This window comes from Crocuta crocuta, unplaced genomic scaffold, assembly GCF_008692635.1.
Source record: "Crocuta crocuta isolate KB4526 unplaced genomic scaffold, BGI_CrCroc_1.0 scaffold68, whole genome shotgun sequence".
NCBI classification, from domain to species: domain Eukaryota; kingdom Metazoa; phylum Chordata; class Mammalia; order Carnivora; family Hyaenidae; genus Crocuta; species Crocuta crocuta.
In genome coordinates this window covers 2,908,408-2,934,308 of record NW_027532426.1, presented here as the reverse complement: position 1 = coordinate 2,934,308, position 25,901 = coordinate 2,908,408, and the positions used below count along the sequence as shown (strand labels likewise).

The 25,901-nt window shown below is 36.4% G+C and overlaps 1 protein-coding gene across 4 annotated transcripts in view; it reads right to left on the bottom strand.

Moving 5' to 3' along the window:
- FBXL20 (F-box and leucine rich repeat protein 20) overlaps window positions 1-25,901 on the bottom strand; it is a 99,123-nt gene that overhangs the window by 8,511 nt on the left and 64,711 nt on the right. For 3 of the 4 annotated variants that reach the window (XM_077779334.1, XM_077779335.1, XM_077779336.1), the window contains 11 exons: window positions 23,161-23,235; window positions 21,327-21,421; window positions 20,789-20,857; window positions 13,284-13,379; window positions 11,227-11,353; window positions 9,881-9,955; window positions 7,072-7,202; window positions 5,017-5,077; window positions 4,069-4,113; window positions 2,478-2,534; window positions 1,338-1,550 (listed from right to left, as the gene is read on the bottom strand). In XM_077779334.1, coding sequence (XP_077635460.1) covers window positions 1,338-1,550; window positions 2,478-2,534; window positions 4,069-4,113; window positions 5,017-5,077; window positions 7,072-7,202; window positions 9,881-9,955; window positions 11,227-11,353; window positions 13,284-13,379; window positions 20,789-20,857; window positions 21,327-21,421; window positions 23,161-23,235 — 1,044 coding nt within the window. The remainder of the gene's footprint in view (window positions 1-1,337; window positions 1,551-2,477; window positions 2,535-4,068; window positions 4,114-5,016; window positions 5,078-7,071; window positions 7,203-9,880; window positions 9,956-11,226; window positions 11,354-13,283; window positions 13,380-20,788; window positions 20,858-21,326; window positions 21,422-23,160; window positions 23,236-25,901) is intronic. The other variant, XM_077779338.1, reaches the window with a different exon arrangement.

The following is a 25,901-nucleotide window of genomic DNA, read 5'->3' as shown; positions in this document are numbered from 1 at the left end:
GCTGACAGCTAGCTCAGAGCCTGGAGCCTGTTTCAGATTCTATGTCTCACTCTTTCTCTGACCCTCCCCTGCTCATGCTATCTCTTTCTCTCTCTCTCTCAGAAATAAATAAGACATTAAAAAAAAATCTTAAGTCATTGTTGATGATGCTTCTTCTGGTATTTTTTAAAAACCTCACTATCCTCTTTCAACAACACACTTCCAGTTTCTATTACATAAAGTTTTTGAATTGCTACCATTTTCAAGCACTGTGCTAGTTAACCTAAGAAGGGTACAAAGGTGGTCAACGTGGAGATGCTGCTCCTAAGGAACTTAACAGTCTTAAATAGCTAAATTCAAGTACAAAAGTGCTAAGTGAGGATCTGAAGAATAGATTTAAAAAAGCCTTGAGAACTCAGAGGTGGAAGAGATTCTGGACAGCCAGGCAGGTCTAGGAAACCTATAGTAAGGAGGCCATAGCAGAGGCTCTGGTAGGTCTGTGACTCTCCTCTTTTGGTGTAGAAGGAATATGGCTGCCAAGGCCTCCCGTTGCGGATATGCTCTCAGTCCTCTAGGTCTGAAGGGAGAGGAGGAACTAGGGCTGATTGGAGCTCAAGATAAGGTCTGGTCTTCATGAACTCAAGATGCCATATGGCCAACATGAATGTTTTTAGACATCGGCTGTAAGGGCCTAACTAAGCTCAATGCTTTTCCCATAGCAGGTGTGAAGCAGATGTTCCAATAAATGTCTGTTGAGCTGAATAATCTAACATACAGATTCATCTAGCCTTTTATAACCTCCTTGCTGGCAACCTGTCTTTCTGTTGTTTGGCTATACATGGGTCTCTTTATTATGGAGGATGGAGCTAAAAGAAGAGGTAAAAAAACCAAACAAACAAAACCCTTAAATCCATTTGTTGTCTTAAGAAATAAGAACCCCAGCAAAAGGGTTTGATGTGAAAGAAAAATGCAAATTAAATTCTTAAATCCCATTTAACTAAATATTTTCTTTGTTATTCCTTTCTTTCCTGACTCTGGCATGTGTTTTTGACTCTATGTATGTTATTAAGCCCTAGACATTATTGGAGAGACTCTGCTGGGAGGAGACCTACTTTTTCCCCCCTCAGTGGGTATTTTCCTACTAAATTTCCATCTAGAACAACGAGTAAAACTATCTTTGGGTTTGCTCTCCATTTTCTCCTCTTTTTGCTAAATGTCCAAGTAAATATAAAAACCACAGAAATCTAAATCTAAAACAAAAACAGAAAAGGAAATGAAGGAGGGAAAAAGAAAAAAACAACATAAGAAGGAAAGGGTGCTGAGAGCACTAGAGCTGGAGAGTGTGCAGACATCTTTACCCTGAGTCTCTTGATCCCAGCCCGTGTGATTTGCTGGCAGTCATAGAGTTCTATCCGCTCAAGGCTGTGACAGCTCTTCAAGTGCTCCAGGGAAGCATCTGTGATTAGTGGGCAGTTGTCCAGTTCAATCACCTCCAGCTGGTCATGGGCGCAGGCCCCGTTCCCCAGGTGACGAATTCCATCGTCTGTGATCAGCTCACAGTGAGACAGACTCTGCAGCCAAATAGAGCAAGGAAGGTCACTGAAACATCTGATGGCGTTCTTCTAACCACTGGCCTGTGCACGGCTGGAAACGAAACTTTCTGGGTTGGATTTTGGCGTATATGGAGCCATCACTAGATCCGTGTGGTAAAATGAGAGCAAGCTAGAGCTTCTGGGGTTGTACTTTTCACAATCAATAACTGACATTTCTGTGTGTGACTCTCAATACACTGTGTGAATGCGACGACGATGAAACAGTTCATAAACAAAATAACATATGCACTCCCATCTACAAATGAACACTTTTTTACAGGGACAAAGGGGGCTCAAGCTTTTCTTGAATAAAATTTTCTGGAATTTGGATTAAATGCTGAATACCTGATACAGGGGAAGGCCCAAGCAGCTAATCAACTAAAGCTGATTCTTAACACCCGTCAGGTGTGGTCATCTCGTCACATAAGTCTCTTTATCAATTTTCCTTAAATTCCTGGTTCCTCCATGTGAAACTCAGAACCCCTTATCCCAATTTTGGACAGTAATATCCCACCAAATACACACAAAAAAATGAGCCTGGACACAAACTTGTCAAACAGAATGCTTTCCCACAGTATTACTGGAAACAGTAGCACAGAACACCCTTAAAGCCTTGATTGACAGGACCTATTAGTCTCAAGTGAAGCAAATTGAATTTTGGGCCATGTTGTCTAAAATGTAACCACCATTTAGGCTGAAGTATAATTCAGGTGGGAGGGAGAACTCATACTCTCCATGTCCTTTTCAATCTCTAAGTACTGATAACATAATCCCTTGGTCCTCTATAAACTGGCAATTTGGAGAAAAATGCTTTCCCCAAATGGTAGCCAGACACCAAGAGGAAAGTTAAGAGCTGGGTTTTGATTAAATCCAACGAATGCAAAACTTTCAAAAAGTCAAACTCACCAATACTTGAAGTCGAGGACAGTGTATAGAAAGTTGGATTAATGTGCTATCTGTTATCTGAAAGAAACACATAAGTTTATATTATAGGTCTAATTCCAAAAAAGCCTCATGGCTATACCTCATTCTTGACTGCACTTGTATTCTAGATTGATCTGGACTGATACCCCCTCTTTTTTTTTAAAGTAGGCTCCATGCCTAACGCGGGGCTTGAACTTGTGACCCTGAGATTAAGAGTTGCATTCTCTATTGACTGAGCCAGCCAGGCGCCTTTAGACTGATTATCCTGATATTAATCATCAAATAAGAGAATCCTAAGGTTGAAATCCCATCAGCTACCTGAACCCATTCTTTGGGAATCTATCCAGGCGGGTTTGAACACATCCAGTCACCTCTAATCTTCATCTCTGAATAGGTCTGTTGAAAATTCTTTGTTCCTGAAATGAAAATCTGTCCTTTTGTAGTTTCTACCCATCGGACTTTGTTCTACCTCAGAACCACCACAAAAATGAAGATACTGCTCCAGAAAAAAAAATTTAATGTGGGAATATCCTCAAATTTTTAAGAATATATACTTGGCCTGTATTTTATAAGCCATGCCATAACTCCGGACTGATAACCTTGGTGTCAAGTATTTTTCCAAAGGTGGTGGAAAGGGGCTGCTGGGCTTGGGTTAACTATGAACATTCAAGAAGTAGGACTCTTGAAGGAAGAACAGTCTGTTAGAGTTCTTTCAGTCTGGAAAGTAAATCAGTATTTTTTTTCAAATGTCCCTCCCACTCTGAAATGATGATTATAACATACAGAGCTTCACAGGGGCTAAGAAATGGTGGGGGGTGAAGGGCTGGGGAGGATAGCCATGTGCACATCACTCAGAAAGAGCAACACTGGGGAGGACACGCTGGACACTCACGCATGTGCAAGTAACGGATGTGAACACGTTTCAGTTTAGTAAAAATAGCTGTTAAGTAGTGTCTGGATAACAAGCGTTTTAGAAAAAACTGACTTCTATAGTTACTGGAGTATCTTACCTTTATTTTTGCCATTAAAAAATTTATTACTCTTCTTTTTAGGAGTCTCCCTTCAAAATTTCTCCCCATCAACCAATGATCTCAAAGCTCTTTAAAATTGGTAATAAATTGTTCATAAGGCCATATCTGGTCAGTCTGTCTGCCCAAAGGGTAGAGTCAGATCTCCAGGGCTAATGATGCAATAAGGGGCCCAGGGTCTCATTAAGCTCAAAAAAAAAAAAAAGGGCAGTGCTATATTGCCAATGTGATAGGGCTTTAATGATTTACTAGTATTATAACTCTGTAGGTCTAAGGAAACATTTTAACATCTTTATGGCCTGAATGCTTGGGCCTTCTTTTTTTCCACTGGTAACCATACTGATGGCGTGTATTTTCCTAGTTCCTTACTACGTATACCACGAGTACCTCTGCCTGGTATGCCTGGAGGACATCACAATAAATGGAGAGTCAGCAATGCTGCAGGCACTGTATGACACTAGGGTAAGGAGCTGAAAGTTTTAATGGGCACACATTAGGTAAGTTTCTATCATACTGCATTTCTGAGTAAAAATTCACACTCTTACCTGAACACACTCTTCCAGGTCCATCTTTTCAAGCTCATGGCAATTCTACAGAATACAAAACCCAAAAATTATAGCCCAAACACTTAAAACATGGGAAAATTTAAGGCCAGAAGACTCAGGAGTGGTATTAAACTCACTGACAAAATCTTAAGTTTCAGAGTTGGTGCATTCTAATGACACTTTCTGCCTTATTCCATTAATTACACATTTTAAAAGGCCTCCATCACAGTGAAATTTCTCAATTATACTACATTTAAAGTATCTAACTTCTTACAAGTCCATAGGAATAAATTCTCTGAACATTAATACCAAGTTAATACAGAGCCTTTCAACCATAAATAATTTGATGAAAATTATTTCTTTGGAAGAATGAAAGGTAAGCTTTATGTCCCCATTTAGTTATGCCATGTGTTGCCCCCCACCAATTAGCGTTCCATCAATCTGCCTGAAAGCAAATGTCCTTTCCCATGTTCCATTATACTGGCTAAAGAGTGTAATTTTAAATATTATACAGTGATTTATAAACCATTCCAAGGATTAACATATTCTGGAGAATACAAAAAATCTCTAAAACCACCTCCATTTAAAACTGGCCTCATACATTTTTTTCAACAACACTCTCACCCACCAGTCGCATACCAAGTAACCAAGAGTTTCTTTCATGAAGCATGAGAAAGTCCCTGCTTAGTTCACCATCTAATGAAAATATGGCAAATCAGTCTCATGAAGGAGCATCATGTTCTCCAATGCATGTCTGTATTTCCAGAGCAGTCTGTATTCTACAGGCCTAGGGCTGCAGCACGAGAATGCTCAGGAACACCAGCCCCAGAGAAGCTCCCTCACATCCCACATCCTCAGTTCTGCTGCCATTCTACTTTTCCCTCATTGCTTACTCCTCTGAAAGAAAAACTGCAAACCAAACCAAGAGAACCTGGAGAGGATACTTACCCTAGCCAGAGTGGTAAAGCCTACGTCTGTTAATTGAGAACACCTTGCCACTTCTAATATTCTGTTAAAGAAAAAAGTGAAAGTCAAGCCCTTGTTCCCTGAAAACTGGGTTTCTTAAAAACAGCAAGAATTTAAGAAAACAACCTCCTATTCCCTAAGCACTGCATACTGTAGTAACATTAATAGCCAAGCAAGTCTGTATACAGATCTTGCCATTCATTTTCATGGAATCATCATAAAGTGGTCCTGTAAATACATTTCAGGGTGATGCAATCAGAAGAATATAATAGAAGCTTGTAGTTAATGCCAAAATGCATGAAAAATGCATTTAAAAGCCTTCTTGATGGCATACTGCTTACCCCCAGAGGGCAGCCTGCTCCTAGAAAACAAAGGAAATGGAGATAAATACTCTGTTTCAATTAATCTGTTCCTCAAATAAATTATTCTCTTTCCCTATTTTACATGTAGATTCAGTCAGATTTAAATAGCTTTTAAAAATGCTATGAAGGGACTGGTTAATTACAGGCCTGTACCAAGTATGAAATTCCATACTTATGAAAAAATACCCTTAAGCTTCTTGCCTCCTCCCACAGGCTCCCAGGGAGGCCGAGAGGAGAGGGGAACTGAGTTGGCAGAGACTCTCCTACTCAGGAACTGCTAAACACCAACCTAAATACCAACCACAGGGCTGGGGAATCAAAAGTAGCTCTTTTCTGTGAAAAGTTTGGTGGCATCTCTGTGACAGTACCAAAACATGTTCTTACGTTTGCTTACAAATTATTTACTACATAAGTTGAAACAAATAAAGCCACGGTATAAGAAATCATTATCAACAATCAATAAGAAATGAATGCTATATATATCTAATGGGAAAACATGATCTGACTGAACCTAACTTTTGATTATCATATTTGAGAGCTTTTCTATTTGAACAATAAGGTAAGCCATGGAGGAATAAGGAACTGAACACTCCTTTCATCAAAAGAGAAAAAAATGTGTAAGATTTTTAGGGAGGAGTTTGGCTACCTCCTTAGCTCCAGGCCTCTGACATTATTAATTCTGACCAAGTCTATGATCTATTAAGGAATTTTGATAATCTAGGCAAAATTTCAATAATTATGGTTAGACTCCTGGCCAGGTGACTACAAAAAGCTTTAATAAATTTATGTTGGTTTACAATGATTATTATATGTAAGACAAGCGGTTTCCTGGGTTTTCAAGCCAGGCTGCCTGGGTTTGAGTCTTGCTCCTGAACTCACTAAGCTATGAGACCTTGATCAGGTTATCTGATCTCTCTGTGCTTCAGTTTTCTCATCTATAATATGGAGATAGTAACAGTGCTTATATGGTATTATGCAGATTAAATGAATAACATTTGTAAATCCCTTAAAACAATGGTCAACATGTCTAACATAGAAGTACAATAAAAGTTTTGTTTTAAAAACAAACCAGGAATATGGGGATAATCCTTATTCATTACAAAATAGTGTGTTGTGCGCTTTTACAACATCAGTATGGGTCTGAAACCATGTGTATGCTAACACAGCATTTTTAGTAAATATTCAGCCAATCCTATATTTTGGCAGAGAGGAGGAACCATACAGAAATAAGTCTTGCTCTAAAAGATCATGAGCACAAAGGAAGTTTTCCTGTAGGGCTGTTTTTTCTTTTTAAATACTTCCTGCTATATACCTGGCATCATAACCACAATACAAATAACCACAGGGTAGGCCTTCAAAAACTTTCTTCAGAAATGAGTTATATGAAAGTATTAATAAGACAAAATGTCCTTATTTTTCTCAAGTAATGAAATAAAATGTTAAAATTTTTCCCCCTAGTCTAGATAGCAAGAAAGTAGGAAATGGGAACTATTACCCTTTGGTTTAGGCCAATTACATGTAATCAAATGAGGTACAAAGCAAGTAGCTGGGCATCTAAAGGGTAGCCTTGTAGTGTCTACCTTAAAAATCTCAAAAGTTCCAAAGGAATAAATTTGGGTGAAGAAGGCCTTTGTTCCTTTCCCCTGATTTTTTGAGCTAAACAAGAAATGTTTACCTAAGCCGTGGGCAGTTCTGACCTAGAGCATTCAGGATGGCATCTGTGATGTTGGAGCAGCCGGAGGCACAAAGGGACTGTAACTTATGGCACCCTCTGCATATAGTAATGAGACCTTCATCTGTGATTTGCTAAAAAATAAAAAAAATTTAAAAAAGAGCAAAAAAAACCCATAGATATTAGTAACTTAGCAGAAGAAAAGGAAAAAATGTTACCTGTGAAAATTAGCACCAAAAAGAAATAAAATAGATTTAATATTAATTAGGTAGCAGACCTAAATGAAAATGAATACACTTTGTTTCTCCTTTTCAGTTTTTTGATTTAGCTTGTGAGAGAATCTGTGCTCATTTTTTTCATTTTAATTTATTTTATATAGGCTCCATGCCCAACATGGGGCTTGAACTCATATCCCTGAGATCAAGAATTGTATGCTCTACCAAGTGACCCAGCTAGGCGCCCCAGTGCTCACTTTTGGTGTAAAGGGAGGAAGCTATAATGGGATTCTTGTAACCCAATGGGATTGGGAACAGCATGAGGTGCATGATGGGGTAGATTTCAATTAAATGACTTTAAAGCCTAGAAAACAGGTAAGCATAGCAGTATAAACATATTTGTAAGTTCAAAATTGACACTAATATTAAGTTACTAAAAAAAAATAAAACAAACTATGGGCAACAGTTGCAACTTCCTATCAACCACAGATCCATTTATTTCTTTATTTTAGTTGTATAATATAAAGAATATACTATTCATGGAGATAAACAGCTGTGACTAACTCAAATGTAATTCTGTAGTTTTAAATTATTCTAAAATAAAAAAGGACACAGCAAGCAAGATGTTACACTAAAAAAACGGAAAAAAAAAGATGCCACGTATAAACAACTTAACATGTAGGATATGATTAGCACTTTAATTTGTCCTGTTAGATTCACAAATTTTGTGTAAGCCTTAGAATAAAGCTCTCCTGCAATCTTTGTTCAGTCAGTGTCCTTAGGTTGCCAGGACAACTGAAAAAAAAAATCAAACTTTAAATATTCACTGCTTAAATAAATATATTCTCAATATTCCATAACTGAAATAAGATACAGATAAAAAAAAATGGATGCTAAGGCAGATAGATGATTTATCTTGAGGATAATTAATGAGGATCAACACATGTGAAGTAACTAAAAAAGTGCCATACAAGTGTGATATACAGTTATTACTAAACAAGGATAATTGAAATGTAAAGGGGGAAACAGCAATCAATAAACATGCATATTTACCAGGCCAATGAAAACTTATGTCATATAATATTAGGAAAGTATTATAGGGCTGTGCTGCCTTTTCCTTCTTAATGTTTTAAAGTCTATAAGAGATTACTGAGGAAGAAAGTTGAGGAAAGTCGTATGTACCAATGCTTCAAATTTTAGAAAGAATAAAATTTACGAAACTCTTATGTTTTCAAATTAGTCCAGAAAAACAGAATGGCTCAAGAAAGTACTTTGGTCACATCAACAGTTTTGGGGAGAAACAGGAAGTCTTAGGAATAAGAATCATTTCATCACATTCTAAGGAAGGGATGACTTAGCCCTAAGATCTGGGTGAAGGGAAAGAGTAAAATAAACTGATGACAGAACTGGTTCTTTACACTTTCCACCTGCAGTTTCTGTCTGCTGGAAGGATAAAGGAAGTGAAAGTAAACAGCAAATGGTAGGTAGGGTATATATTTATATGGTTGTGTGAATGTGTGTGTAATATATATCCATATAAATATATACGGAGTGTTATCTCCATGTGTCTGTGTATACAAATAGAACCTGAAGATGCCCAAGAACAGTTTCTTCCTATCACCGTAAAGTAATGGTTTCGTGTTTACAACAGTTGTATAAGCTCTTCCTGGCAGGCCAAATATTTTGGTTCCATAAATGAAATTAGGCAAATTCTGATAGTTAGCAACTATGACAGTCAGAATTAAAAGGAAGAGATGATCAGAATCAAAAGGAATGTTATTCCTTTAACTCAGTCTTTAGGAGCCTCCTGAGCAGATCATTATCAGCACCATCCCCTAAGGGCTTAGAAGGAGAGGTTGCTTCAATTGCACAAAATATGGCCCTTTATATGTCACCTTTAAACTAGACGACTACTATGCTCTCAAGTTTCAGGTAATCAAACAAGGGAAGGGTATAATGAGCAGAAGTTTTAGCAAAAACAAGGAAAGCCCTCACCAACTCTTTTTTATTGCTACGAGAGGCTCTCATTCCAAGGCAACACATATATGTAATTTTGAAGGCAAGAGAGAAAAGCTAAAAGTATACTGTCGATGTTGTAGGACCCTGAATAGTTTCAGCAAATTCTCTGAGCAAAATGCTGGCGTCTGGGGATAGACACAAAAAAAGTTGATAGTTTAAACAAGCCAAATGTGAACTATAGATACTAATTGGAAATAATTTAAAGTGTACATTTTGCTTGTCATCTGTTTAGATCAGTGGTTCCCAATAGTTGTGACCCAATGACAGATCTTAATTGACGTGACTGCATTTAATTTACTAAAAATATTTTAAGTACTAAAGTTTGTGAATAATTCACTTTGAAAAGCAGAAAAGGGATGGAATTAGAGTTAGCTTATTTGGAATTCTGCAAGAGCTACCTTCTATATTATCTATATTACAGGAATGACTATCGTTAAACATGCAAAGAATCCTCTGTGTATTTACAGTGTCCCCAGGATTGAAGTGGAGAAACCACTGGTCTTGATGACTAAAGCTCTTACAATAATATTACTAATAAGAATTACTAGTACAAAAGAGTTGTGGGAAGGACTGCTTACTAAACAAGTCTGCAAGTTCAAAGTCACCAGTTCAGGACAGTGTGCACCTATGTACTTGAGGGCTTCATCTTCTAGCTAGAAAGATTAAAAAGAGAAAAAACTGATTACTAATATTGTTTCAAGGGATAAAGATTTAGCAGTGTATACATTCATTAATACATTCTAAATATAGCCAACAAAATTTCAAAGGAACAATGAACCAGAAACAATGACTTGTGATCACATAAAGGTGTACTTCCTATTATTAATACGGCTTATCAGTATTTTTCATCAGTTTTAACCACATCAAATTCATACGATCACCAAATCGAGGAAAAGATAAAATAAACACTGCCTAATGTTTATGGATTTTTCTTCTGATAAATTAAATATACCTCACAGCATTTTGCTCAGGGATTATGAAGCTAAAATAATTTTCACACTTTTATGCTTCCTATATAAAGTTTTTTAAAAACAAACTTTTTGGGAGCAGGAGCTGAGAAAGGAATCCGGTTTATCTGCTCTGGAAGATCAGTGCCATGTGTACAGTACTGAGAACAGATGGCAAGTAATTGATTATAATGTATAATGGTGCATTCGAATCAATATTTTCCAGAATTCCATAAATAACCAGAAGCTCAAGCTGTTGTTTTAAGGCAGGCGTACTTCCAAAGCTCTGTTCTAAACAATGGAACTCGTCCCATCATGGTGAAAGAGTAAGGGCACTTTTAACAGCATCCAAGGCATGGTTTCAATAAGCATTAGTAAACTAATTTCTTAAGAGCCTAGCCCTACTTTGTCAGTCACTTCTAAACTCACTTTTGATTATTTCCTTCCAGACACTGCCATGTCAGTTCCTTATTTTTTTTTCCCCACAGTAAAACAGGAAGATAGCAAAAATTTTTAATGACAGAAAATGCTGGGATTTGTAATGTGACTGGCAGGAAGTAAACATCAACACTATAAAATGTACGTTCTGTATATGTGGCACATTTAACCTGGTAGTTAAACAACCAGTGAAATTGCTAACTAAGGCTGCCTTCCTTGCCGCTCCAGTTTAAAGTCTAAGACAATGACAACATGGCAAGTTTCCTTTTCAGATTAAATTGCAAGAGACCTTTCTTGCCTGAGGTGGATGCTTAGTGTGATTTTTGCCTCCCCATCTTGCCTCCCCTCAAAAATTTCTTTGGTCAGATGTTGATTCATTCTTCTTAGGTTTTTTTACTCTAAGGAAGACACTTTAATTTTGGTAAGTATGTATCTTTGGCCAGTAATATACAACTACATGTTCCTTAAGCCAACATCTTTGGGCTCCCTAAAAAGTCCATGGTTCTTCTAACATTCACAAGCACTACATGGAGTATTACCTGTGTGCAGCCTTTTAAGAATAAGGCCTTGAGACCCCCACAGCCTCTCACTAGTGCTTGGATGCCATCCTTGGTTACTTGGTCACACCAGGAAATGTTTAATTGCTCCAACAGTGGACATCCCTCACTTAGGACAAAACAAAATGAAACAAACATGACTAAACCCAATTCCAAAGGCACCAAAGTCTCATTTTACTGTCTACTTAATCAGGGAATGGCTACAGTCCCATGTTCTCCTCTAAGAATATATTTTCATAACACAGATTTAGAATATAGTCAATCCAACAACAGCAACAACAACAAAGTGTATTTCTCAATACTTGTGGTGTTCACGTGGGACTCTATCACTGGGAAAGCTAGCTCAAATCCAGCTAAACTAATAAGCACAAAGCACAATAATATTTTTCAGATATGTAGATTGTTATGGAGGTTTATCCTTTTCAAACATACTCTTTTTGCACTTATCACATGTTTAAAAGATCTCTGGAAAGCAAATGGGAATTTAGTGATCTGTTCAAGTTAACAGAGTAATTAGTGAAGAGTTTAGATTCAGATTCTTTATTAAATAATTCTATTACTTATCAAAGTAATAATGAGTAAAAATTTGAATTTTTAAGTAAAAATTACAAAGGATCTATAAATTTTCCGTATCTATGAAGGATCTGGAGTACTGCTTCCATAGGATGAATTTAAGATATATTGTGTTTGACCTCTGCCTTCTATAGAATATTAGTTTCATCTCTGACTTCACATTTGAACTATGGAAGAATCTCAAGTTCTATGACATTCTTTGGAAAATATTGCTTTAATTGTGTTATAAAATGAAGGCAGGAGATCTTGGTTCAAGTCCATTCTTCAGCATTAATAGTGTGACTTCAGGCAAGTCACTTTAGGAAACCTGCCTGAACTTCTCTTAATCTAAGATCAGCCGTAACCCCTCCCTCCTATGTTCTCAAATGGATGCACTCAATTCTATAACAGTACTTATCATACTGTGTATTTTTTCTCCCACTAGGCTCTGGACAGCTTAAGAGCAGCAACAATACCTTATTTAGTTACATTTTATGGTTAAATCATGGTACCTGGCATTAAAAAATGTTTTAGACTTTCTTAACTATAAAGTGTCTGTCCTATCTTCTCCACAAGGTTTTGAACTAAATGAAATCATTTATGTGAAAATATTTTATAAACTATAAATGTCGTTATAGTATCCTATTTATTATCCTACATGGCAAATAGCCTTAGATGGATAGTACTCAATAATCATAAGGAAAGTCTAGAAGAAGCCATATTTTTAGATTACTTACACTCAACTAAATCTACATTTCTTTTAACAGCATAATTATTACTGTTCATGAACATAACCAATACATGGGACTATATTTATAAAAGGTTGATAAAAAAGTAAAGTCACAAAGAAAATGGGCATTTCACCTTCCTTTTAAGATACATCTTCTGTAATGTACTTTAAAAATACATTAACATTAAAACAAAACTTATCAAGAGCTTACTAGTGCTTTGCTAAGCACTTTATATATATTAGGTTGAACTATATGATGCTATCATTTTCATTAAGACAAAAGTTGTTAAATACTGGCAACTTTACATGGTTTGGCCTAATACTATCATCAAATAATGATAATACTGTTTAATCCTAACAACAGCACTATGAGATAGAAAGGAAGAACTCAGGAGGGTTATATTTGTACAAGGTACTTGGCTAATCACCTGGCTCCAGAGTGCTTCTTTAATCACTAAACTATCATGATATGTGGCCTTCTGGTGGTGGTGGTGGGGGGGGGGGAATCAAGACCTCATAAAAATATAATCATCCATGTAGAGTGCCAGTCTGTTCAGAAATCCTAGTTACCTCTTGTCATTTCACCTGGATGTGTCCTGTAACTTGGGCAAGTGATAAAACAAAAGATCTACTCTGAAATATAGTACATATCTATAAAACATAGTTTCCTTCAATTCCAACTTTAATTCAGTTACTTGAAATAAAAAATACGTATATTTGTTCTGATTACTGGACATTCTTGTTAGAAGAAATTTACCTCAGAGCTTTAAGAGACATGTTTGTTATTGATGTACAGGAAGCCAAGTCAAGGTGCCTGAGTTTGGAACAGAACTTGCTAAGGCTAGTACATGTACTGAAAAATGGAAAAAGGAGAAAATAATGAATCAACAAATAGGAATGCATCTTTAGTAAATCATGCACGATTCTCATTAAACAGGTGTCTGTACATAAGAACTATAAAATTTCCATAGCCAAAATAAAAGCAGCTGTAAATCCTGTGGGATCTGTCATGCTGAGGAAGAGGCAGGTGCCACTCACAAAGAAAGGCTGTGCTGTGTATGAGCATTTGCATGAGGGATCACGGTACCTGATTCTCATCTGGAAATGTTTAACAGCAAACCACTATGTGCTGATAAGAGACCTATATGCATTTTGCAAATACAGAAATACCAGAAAGCTAGCTAGTACTTGCTAGCAAGTGGTGCACCTTGAAGACTGAAAGCTCTGTCTCTGCTCTTTCACTTAAGTCTCTGCTCAAGATAACCTTTTGCATGGCAGTAATTAAGTGGTTGGATTTTTGCAACCGGAAAGGACCAGTATTGGGCTCAAACAAGCTAAGTTATGTAATATTACTACCTACTTGCCTTTATGACTTTTTTTTTTTAAAAAAAGCCCCTCAATGCAGGGCTTCACCTCATGACCCTGAGATCAAGAGTCACATGTTCTACTGGCTGACCAGCCAGCCAGGTGCCCGTTTATCAATTTCTTAAAGGCTCTTTTTCCACAGTGGTCAAGTTCTCAGTTTAATTTTTGTAACTTATTATGGAAAATTTCAAATATACACAAGAGTGAATAATATAAAATGCACTTGTACTACTATTAAGGTTTGACATTTATTAATATTCTATTTCTATTTCATCTATTTTCCTCTGGTTTTTGTTTCAGTACTTTGAAGCAAATCCCAGACATACTATTTCACTTGTAAATATTTCAGGACATCTTTCCTCCTTAATATCTAACAGCCCATCTGTGTCCAACTTTCCCCAACTGCCTTATAAATGCCTTTGTCAAGTTGACTTGTTCAAATTAGGACCCAAGTAAGAGTTATACATTCTAATTGGCAGATACGTGTCTTAGGTCTTTGTGTGGACCTACGTTTCCATTTCTTCTGGGTAGATGCCTAGGATTAGCAGTGCTAAATCCTATACTATGTTTATGTTTGACTTTTTAAGAAACCACCAAACTATTTTTCTTAAGTGGCTGTCCTATTTTACATTCCTACCAGCAATGCACGAAGGCCCCAGTCTGTCCATATCTTTGTCAATACTTGGCACTGTCTTTTTCATTATAGTCATGTTAGTGGGTATGGATTGTAATCCTACTGTGGTTTTATTTGCAATTCTGTAACAAAAACTCTTTCTTGTGCTTATTAGCCATTCATCTCTTTCCTTGTGAAACGTCTATCCAAGTGTTTAGCCCAATTTTTAACTGGATTGCCTTATTACTGACTGCAAGAGTTCTCTACATACTTTTAATTTCTTTCAGTAATGTTTTGTTGTTTTCAAGCACTTCTTTTAGAATTATGTTTTCTGTGAATAAACCTGGTTTTACTTCTTTCCTGTCAGTTTTTTTTTTTTTTTAAAGCTTCTTTCATTGGCTAGAATCTCCAACAGAATGTTGATAGAAACGGTGACATTTAACATCCTTACCTTGCTCTTGACCTTAGGGTATTTAGTCTTTTATCATTAAGTATGATGTTAGCAGTAGCATTTTCATAGATGCTTTTGATCAGATTGAGTAAATTCCCTTCTGTTGCTAGTTTGTTGAGAATTTATTTTATTATGAATAGGTGTTGGATTTATCATGTGGCTTTTTTTCTGTATCTGATGATGTATTAATTATCTACTATTACTTAACTGAACAGGTTAAAACAACAGATATTTATTATCGCATGGTTTTTGTGGGTCAGGAACACAGGCATAGGCAGTTTTAGCAGGGTGCCTCTGACTCAGGATGTCTCACAGGCTGCAATCAAGGTCTTGGTCACAGTTGCATTTATCTCAAAGGTTAACTGGGTGCAGATTCCCTTCCAAGCTTATTTTAGGTGGCTGTTGGCAGACCTCGGCAGATCCAATTCCAAGCTCACTCATTTGGTTTTTGATAGGTTTCAGGTCCTTGCTGGCTGTTGGCCACACCTTAAGTTCCTTGCTACATGGACCTCTCCACAGAGCTACTCACAACAGAGCAGGCTGCTTCCTCCAGAGCCATAGCCCTGAGAGAAAGCAGAACAAGACAGAATCACAGTCTTATGGTGACTTAATCTCCAAAGTGACATCCAATCTCTTTTGCAGTATTCTATTGTTAGAAATGAGTCACTAGACCCAGTCCATGTTCATGGGGAAAAGATTACACAAGGGTGTGAGTACTAGGAGTCAGGGGTTATTTGGGGGCCATTTCAGAGGCAAATAATCATAGTGAGATGATCATGTAGTTTTTGTCCTTTATTCCAGGGGGCAGTAAATCTCACCAGCTGACTGTTTTTATATGGTTCACAAGTCAAGAATGGTTTTGATGTTTTCAAATGGTTGAAAAAATTTTTATAAAGATCTTGTGACATGTGAAACTTACATGAAACTCGAATCTCACTGCCCAGAAATAAAGCTTTATTGGAGGACAGTTATGCTTAATTGTTTATATACTCCATAGCTGTCTTTGTAAAACATGCTGGCAGGGTTGAGTGCTGTGACAGAGACTGTACGGCAAATGCAGCCCTAAAAATATTTACTTATCTGGCCCCATACAGAAAGTCTACTGACCTCTACTTTAGTCTAATTATTATGAGATATATTTTATTTTCAGATATGAAATCACATTTGCATTTCTGAGATAAATCCCACTGGTTATGATCCAAAATCCTTTCTTATGTTGCTGGATTTAGTTTTCTAAAATTCTGTCAAGTATTTTTGCAGTTCTGTTTCTGAGGAATAACAATTAGTAGGTTTCCTTTTATTGTGATGTCTTTGGTATCAGAAAAATATCGGCCTCATAGAATGAGTTATGAAATGTTTCCTATTTCATTTTATGAGTCAGTTTGAAAATTGCTATTATTTCTTTAAATATTTTTAAATGTTTATTTAATTTAGGGGGTAAAGGAAGGGGGGGAGGGGGAGAGAGAGAGCAAGAGAGAGAGAGAAAATCCCAGGTGGTCTCTACGCTCAGCATGGAGCCCAATGTGGGACTTGATCTCACCACTGTGAGATCATGATCTAAGCTGAAATTAAGAATCAGATGCCTAACCAACTGAGCCATCTAGCTGCCCCTCTTCTTTAAATAATTGATGGAATTCACCATTGAAGACATCTGGGACTGGGCTTCTCTTTATGGGATTCTTCTGAATAATTGAGTGAACTTACTTGTTAATGATCTATTCAGATTGTCTTAATCTGTCTTTTGGGTAAAATATTTAGTGTTCTCCTTCATTTCTGCTTTTGTCAACTTTGGTTTTCCTTTTTTCCCCAAAAAACCAGCTTTTGGTTTTATTGCTGTTTTTCTATTTCTTATTTTATTGATATCCAATCTAATTTTTAAAAGTAATCTCTATCTTCAACATGGGGCTTGAACTCACCACATCGAGGTCACCACCTCTGTTCTCCCAATGGAGCTAGCCACAAACCCCTAGATCCTTGATTTTAAGCCTTTCTTTTCTAACATAAGTATTTGAAACTACATTTTTCTCTAAAGTATTGCCTAGTCCACAAGTTTCAAATGTTGTGTTTTCATTATCACACAGCAAAACATATTTTCTAGTTTTCTTTGTAATCAATTCTTGGACCCAGGTTACTCTGAAGGATAATATTTAACTTTCAAAAATCCTGATTTTGTACTTTCTGTTGAGGACATGGCAGTACACTCGGTATAATTTCAAATGTAAATTCACTGAAATTTTTTTTATGGTCCATTATTTGGTGTGTCTCACTGAATATTCTAAGTGCACTTGAAAAAAAGGCTTATTCTGATGCTTTCTGGTATAGCATTCTGTTAAGTGTCAATTAGGACAACTTCATTGACAGTGTTGCTCAAGTCTTCTAGAGCTTTCCTTTTTTTTTTTTTTGTCTACTTGATTTGTCATTTACTTTCTAATATCTTTCCCACCTACACTTTTCCTGAAGTTTACATCATTTCATATCATTAACCATTCCAAGTTTCCTATGATTAGTGATTGTAATAGTATATCCTCCTTTCTCATCCTTTTACTTCAATCTCCATATTATCTTTCAGTTTTTGTGTAAATTCTTGAGAATGTTTGTACTTGCTATTTTTAAACTTTTTTATTGGTCAATTTTATAATTTCTGTCATTTCTGGGCCTATTACTACTGACTGGTTTTTCTTCTGGTATCACTTCATGCTTTTTTGCATGTTTTGTAATTTTCACTGAATGCTGGGATTTCTGTATGCTGAGTGTTTAGGCTTTGTTGTCCTTATTTTTGAGAGAGAAAGAGGGAGAGACGGAGAAAGCATTCCATCTCAGGGCTCGATCTCACAACCATGAGATCATGACTTGAGCCAAAATCAAGAACTGGACACTTAAACAATTATCTACCCAGGCACCCCATGCTTTGTTGTCTTCTTTAAAAGAGTGTCAACTTGACAGGCAGCTCAATTAGTTATGGATCAATTTGACCGTGATTTTTTTTTTAACCTTTATTGGGACAGGTCCAGTCTAGCTTTACTATGAAGGTGTGACCTTTCTGAAGTCTCTATTAAATGCCCCAAGGTATTTAATGAACATTCTTCATTTTGAGTAGTCTGAAGTTCTCCCAGCCTTATTTAAGTTCTGGCAATTTTTCAGTTTACAGTTTCCTGGTAATTGCTCCTAGCTTATTAAATCTTCTTTGCCCAGCTTTGTGGGGTCTCAATATGTCCATTTATAGCTTACTATTCAGCCAAATCAATATAGATTTCTGTAGTCTTTGAGTAGTTCCCCCATCTCGAGACAAAAATTACAGCCACTTCTGTCTCCCTGAGCTCTAATCTCTTATTCTTTCAATCAGCAAGAACCTTGTTCTTGGTTTAGGTTCCTTCTCCTTATACCATCATCTGGAAAACACCACCAGGCAGAAAGCCAAGGTGGTCATAGGGCTCACCTGATTCTCAGTCCTGTGCTGCATACTGTCCAACATCTGAAACTCGTTCTTTGATATGTTTTGTATAGTTTTATAGTTGTTTATGGCAGAATAAGTCTCCATTTTTGCTTTTTAAGGTTTGTGTCTTTTTTCTTATATATTATGCTTAAAATATTATGTTTTTAAAGTTACTAGAAGAAGCAAAAATCTGAACTGGCCAGTGGTTATTTGATGATTTTAAGATATTAAGTTTTTTAATAGGAGTGATAAAATTAACACGCTTATGTTAAAAGCTTTTATCTTTTAGAAATGTATACTTACAGATTAAATAATATGATGTCTAGGACTTTTTCCAAAATAAGAAAAATTTAGGGATATAGAAGAAACAAGACTGATCAAAAAGTGGTAATTTCTCAATTATCAATTTGTAACTGGGTGATGTGTTCAATTAATTACACTGTTTTGTCTACTTTGGCATATATTTAAAACTCTTCTTCATAAGAAATCAAAAGTCGGTCAGAGCGCCGGGGTAGCTTAGTTGGTTAAGCATTTATCTGACTCTTGATTTTGGTTCAGGTCATTATCGTACAGTTCAGTGTGTGGGTTTGAGCTCTGCGTCGGGCTCTGTATGGAGTGTGGGGCCTGCCTGGGATTCTCTCTCTTTCTCTCTCTCTCTCTCTCTGTCCCTCTCCCACACTGTGCTCTGTCTCACTCTCAAAAATAGATAAATAAATAAATAAAACTTACACACACAAAAATAAGAGGGACACCTGGGTGGCTCAGTCAGTTAAGCGTCCAACTTCAGCTCAGGTCATCTCATGGTTTGTGAGTTCAAGTGCCACTGTCAACACGGAGACCATCTGTCTCCCTCTTTCTCTGCCCCTCCCCAGCTTGTGCTCTCTCTCAAAAATAAACAAACATTAAAAAAAAAACACCTAAAACTTATTGCTTCTTGGCCTTTTGGTTAAGATAAAGAGTAAAAAAAAAAAAAAAAAAGCTTAAATCAAAGTCAGTAGAAGTAATTTCTCTCTGTGTGGTTACAACTCCAACTTGATATGAGTTCATGTGTTTTGTTTTCATTTAGGGACTGCTTTCATTTCTTTTTGACTTAATTCATATCTTAATTATATATAAAACACTTACATAGCTATTAAAGGAAAACTACAAAGCCTGATACTTGAGAGTCTCCTTTTCATCCCTGTCTCTGTACTCTCTTACCCACAAATCACCATTTTTACTCATTTTTATAATCTTTAAACTGTTTCTTTTTGAAAATATAAATAAACATGGATACCTCCTGGCTCTACGAAAAGTATCTTATACAAATTCCTCTGCAGTTGCTTTCTTTTCTTTTCTCTTTTTTAACTGTTTTATTTATTTCTGAGAGAGAGAGAGAGACAGCATGAGCAGGGGAGGGTCAGAGAGAGAGGGAGACACAGAATCTGAAACAGGCTCCAGGCTCTGAGCTAGCCGTCAACACAGAGCCCAACGCAGGGCTCGAACCCACGAACCATGAGATGATGACCTGAGCTGAAGTCAGACGCTTAACTGACTGAGCCACCCAGGTGCCCCTGCAGTTTGCTCTCTTAACTTAAACAGTATGTCCTAGAGATCACTCCAGAATACTATACGCTCTCCTCATTCCTTTAACAGTCCTCTACTAATTGATATTTGGGTTGTTCCTGTCTTTTGCTATTAAAAATAATGCAGTATTTGTTATTACAAATAGTAAAAATGAATAGCTTTGTATATAAATTATACTGTATTTTTGTCAGCTTATTATTGGTAGTAGAATAGATTCTTAGAAAATTATTCTTCGTGTAAATTATATGTCACTTTTGTATTTACCAAAGTGGTCAAATTCCCAATCTCTATAATATTAAGTATTCAAAATAAAACAATAAACAGGTAATTTATTGTCTATTAGATCTTTGACAGTAAGCTCTCAAGGATGAACGACTGTTTTATTCCATTTATACTGTAACTGACACAGACATAGTACATTTAAAGGGTCATTTAACAAAAGCTCTCAGTATTGAAGATCAAAGTTGTTTAGTATGTACTTAAGCTTTTATATTTTTAATAGAATTATCTGTGTATTCTGCCTTTTGAATGAAAGCTACTAGTATCTTCTTGAAATACAAGTGGTCCTAGTAATGTCTAGTATTAGTATCCCTACCACATATCCACGGACCCTAATTTTTAAGTTTTACTTTAAATATCAAGATAGGATTTGGGCCAGATTCCAAAACAAGTTTCTTATGCCATTTCTACTTTAATGTTTCCTCCTTTCAAAATATCTTTCTTCTGTAAAATCAAAATGAAATTTGCTAAATATACTTAATAGCCCACATATAAAGCTAGCATAGAGAGGACACAAGGGGCTATGACTACGCTTCTAAAACATAAAATACTTACGCATCTGTAGTCTTCGTACACCCATTTAGATTCAGTACTTCAATGTTCCTACAATTTTGTGCAAAGGTCCTTTACAGGGAAGAAATTTAAAGGTTTGAAACAAAATAGGCACAATTCTAGGCATTACATAAAATAATAAAAGATATTATTGGTAATACTGGATGTTGGTACAAAAGTAACTCACATTTACAAATAAATTCATTTTCAACCACAAACTTTTAAACATTGATCTTTTTGTTAACCAAGGTTATAACTACCCTAACTTTGAGTTAACAAACTAAGAACAATTTTTACACGACTCCAAAAGGACCATTTAGGATATGAGAAATCTGGCTTTTGGCAGGGAGTACTTGTTCTTGTTTTATTCTCAAAACCATACATCCCAGTACTGGATGTTTTTGTGTTATAAGCAATATATGTGTATTTGGCTTCAGAATACCTTAAGAATATACAAAATTATTGTAACTTTTCCTGGATGAGATGGTGCTGCTCTTTTCTTTAGCCAAGAAGATCAGTTGATCAATAGTTATGTTCTTACCTTAATGCATTGTCTCCTACTCCAAGACACCCACGAAGACTTAATTTTCGTAAAAAGCCCCCACATCGTTTTGAAATATTCTCCACTACCCGGCCCTGTAAAGAAAAAACAGGTAAACAAACCGAAAAAAACTAAGCCACCACATTGTTTTTGAAGAGAACACATCCTCGTTTTTAATAATCTATAAGCAGAGGCTTTGACTTGATTTAAAAACGTAGTAAATTCAATAAAGAAATGTCAACTTATTTGAGACTGCTTTCCTGATTAACTTATCTACCCAAAACAGGGTTAAACCCTATTTGCTAATTTTGTTCAATTTGTAAGGTACTCTCTAGTTGAGGAAATGGTGCTCTGCAGTTTTTATGCACTATGTTAATGTAAGCTGCTCTCCTGGTTAAACTGCAGCTACTGGAGGACATTAGATTCCTTTATTATTTCTGAATCCTCTCCAAAGTGTTACTATAGTACTCTCAATACAGCAGAGACTCAATGGACACTTTAACAAAACCTTGCTGAATGATTTTGTGGGCCACGTTGCTTTAAATGTTCATATCCATGAAGATTAGACAACTGTGGAAAATATAAGAATCCTGCATCATGTCAGTGGCTATTATTTTAAAAGTGCCCTCTGTAGAAATGGAATGTTCTATGTATAAGTTCATGTGAGACTTTTTTAAAAAACTTTCTTTTCTATTTTTCCATTATTAATGTTTATTTATTTTTGAGAGACAGGGAGTGAGTGGGGGAGGAAGAGAGAGAGAGAGGACACAGAATTTGAAGGAAGGTCCAGACTCTGAGCTGTCAGCACAGAGCCCGACATGGGGCTTGAACTCACAAGCCGTGAGATCATGACCTGAGCTGAAGTTGGACGCTTAACTTACAGAGCCTCCCAGAGCCCCTTTTACCTATTCTTTTTTTTTTTATGTTTATTTATTTATTTTAAGAGAGAGAGAGAGAGAGAGCCTGAACAGGAGAGGGGTAGAGAAAGAGGGAGAGACAGAATCCCTCATGCTGTCAGCGTAGAGTGTGGAACTCAATCAACAAACTGTGAGATCATGACCTGAGCTCAAAGCAAGAGCAGGACAGTTAACTGAGTCACTCAGGTGCCTCTAAAAACTTCTTATATGGATCCACAAGACAAGCTCCACTGGAACTTTAAAATAAAATGTTTTAAATCTAAATCTCATTTTATCCTTATAACAAATGAGGAAGCTATTATTTCTCCCAACAAGAAACCAACCATCACAGAGCTCAGGTTCATGTTAAAATAATTTTAAGCTTAAGCCATTATTATCCTTCTCTGGTTTAGAGAGAATAGGCTATATACTAAGATGAAATACAGCAGAAAAGTGAGAAGTGAAAAAAAATCTCTCCCGAGCAAAGTAATTCATTAAATGACTTGGCTTTATTCTTTTTTCGTTCTGCATAAAAACTGTCTGTAGGCTCCCAAAAAACCAAAATGCTCATCTCAAGAAGAATTTATGCAAATATCCCCCAACAAACTGTTAAGTATACTCATACTTCAATAAGCAAATATAGAAAGACTGCCTTACAATGAGCAACATGTTCACAATTCCACCACAAAAATAAAAGCAAAAAATGGTAGTCCTATTAATACTAAATAATTTAGTATTCTATCAGTAAAATAGTTCTGCTTATTCTCAAAAAATGAGCAAGCTGTTGGGAACATTGCAGTTCCCATGAAGTTCAGATGCACTGAAATTAATAGTTTCTCTCTCCAGGGAAAGGAGATTTATATGGTTGGGGCTAATCTGTTCCATGCTGTAATTACATTCTAACATGAGAAATGGGGCCACACACCACATAATTATACCTCAATATCCCTCTGGAAATCAAACAGGTCAATTCGCTGCCAGTTACTGCCATCCAGAGCCAGAACATTCCAGGCCTGTTTTGAAAAAAGAGACAAAATGAGCAGAAGCTCAAGGGGGAAAATCAACAATGTGCAAGTTCACAATTCAAACTAAAGATTGAAACTGACCAAAAAATTTCTCAGCTCTCCCCTCCCCCCATTAACTCCCAAAAGGTCTGCCTTATTTCTGATTCATACTTTACCCAATTAGATTATCTCATAAATAAATGGGTATAGAAATTAGCAGCTGGGGTAGGAGGTGGGGGGAGTTGGGAAAAGACAAGTTGTGATAGTATCCTAGTCAGAAACTCTTTTCTAACTGGAAGATTTAGTTTCTAATTTGTGTGGATCATTTTGTATTTTAATGAGAAAGTCTTTAAAAGTTTTCCTTATTAAAGTGGAAACAAAAGTCTTAGTATTGTTGAGTTATAAACTTAGCATATCATGTCTTACTGCATCACACTGAAACAGTCAATACTGAGATACAAGAAAGGAAATTGTGGATATACTTATAAGCACAGATTAAATGTCACACAATAAATAAAGTTATTCTGGAAATCTTTAAGGTTTTCTCAGAAGGTCAATGTTGCTTTTCTTTTTGTGGTCTCATGGTTTCTTAAATGGCTAGCCATGGGAGACAAAAGATAAAACTTTTATTTTTATTTTTTTGTTTTTAAATTTTTTTAACATTTTATTTATTTCTGAGAGAGAGGCAGCATGAGCAGGGGAGGGTCAGAGAGAGAAGGAGACACAGAATCTGAAACAGGCTCCAGGCTCTGAGCTAGCTGTCAGCACAGAGCTCGATGCAGGGCTCGAACCCACAAATCAGGAGATCGTGACCTAAGCCAAAGTCAGACGCTTCACCAACTGAGCCACCCAGATGCCCCGATAAAACTTTTAAAGATCATATGTTTATTAGATTCTTAGGCTAAGTACACTTCTGATTTTTGATATTTCTCATTTCCTTATACTACTTTCTCCAGTAAACAGGAAATATACCAAACAGACACTAGAATTAGGAATGAGAGGTTCCTTTCTAGAGTCCTTTTTTTTTTTTTTTTTAGTTCATTTATTTATTTTGACAGAGCAAGTGAGCAGGGGAGGGGCAAAGAGAGGGAGAGAGAGACTCCCAAGCAGGCCCAGTGCTGCTAGCATAGAGCCTATGCATGGCTAGATCCCATGATAGGGTGAAGGGTGGGGATGGAGAGGGGGACAGAGGATTTGAAGCAGCCTCTGCACTGACAGCAGAGAGCCAGATGCAGGGCTTGAACTCATGAACCATGATATCACGACCTGAGCCAAAGTCAGAAGCTTAACTGAATGAGCCACCCAGGTGCCCCTAGAATCTGTTTTTAAAAGAACAAATTCATTAACTAGTTAAATTACAGAGAACAGGATAACTACTGATGTACCAACTCTCCAATTAATGAAAATTGGTGTTGTGCTTTCCTTTAAGTTAAAACATATTAAAAGGGAAGAGAAACCTGCAAACGAAAACAATTAAAATTCACTTAAATCAACATTCATGAGATGAGACTCTGCAACTAAACAGTTTAGACATTGGTTGGGGTATTTTGTTGCTCAATGATGACCTCAGCTTCATATGGAGATATTAAAGAAACCCTATTCATTTGTACCAGGCATGTCTAAAGCAACCACTCAAGTATAGGGGACAAAAAAGTCATGAAGAGAAATCATCAAAATGCTGCTGATTGTTTCCAAAGTAGCTAATACACAGATTTAGTATGGATTTTATGATGCAGAATTACATTAAAGTTATCAAGACACGGTGAATTTTCTATGGCAAGTTTTGTGGTTTATTTTGAGGGGAGTAGTGTTGGATATTTGAAAACCTGTACACACCTACAAAGATAAACACCATATTTTATAATAGAACTGTGTTACATATCCAACACCTAGAACTGTATCTGATACACAGTAGTTTCTCAATCAATATTTACTAAACGAAAAAGCAAAAAGTCATTACCCAGCTTATAAAAAAAGATGACTGCAGGTGCTCATTCATTTTAAGTTAATCATTATATATCTGTGTTACAAGAGAGAGTAGAATGACCCATAAAGCAATTTTTCTATAACNAGAGTGCTGCTATGAACATTGGGGTATATGTGCTCCTATGCATCAGCATTACAGAATCCATTCTTTATATTAGTGGCAGCCAATAAGATTATAATGTTTCAGTTTTGTCAAACAATGTCAATTAACAAAACTAGATAATTAAGTGAAATAAAAAACTAACATAGAGAATGCCCTATAGTTTTTTTAATAAATTAATTTCTAGCTATTATCTTTTGATAATATGGGAAACTGAAAACAATTGATAATTGAAAGCAATATGGGAAATAACATGAGAATTAGATTCTTAAGAGTCTTCTGTATGTGGTATGTGTGTATGTGTGTGCATATAGAATGAATTAAGAAAACATAATGAAACACTATGTTGTTATAATTCTGAGGAGAGCCTAACCTTTTGATCTGCATGCATAATACTTTTTCCTTAAATATGTTTCCTCTATTTACATCACACAGATAGTCAAGAGTTCCAAAAACCTGGGGAGCTTGGGTGACTCACCTGGTTAAGTGTCCGACTCTTGACTTTAGCTCAGGTCATGATCTCATGGTTAGTGAGTTCAAGCCCTGAACTGGGCTCTATGATAGCAGCGCAGAGCCTGCTCGAGAGTCT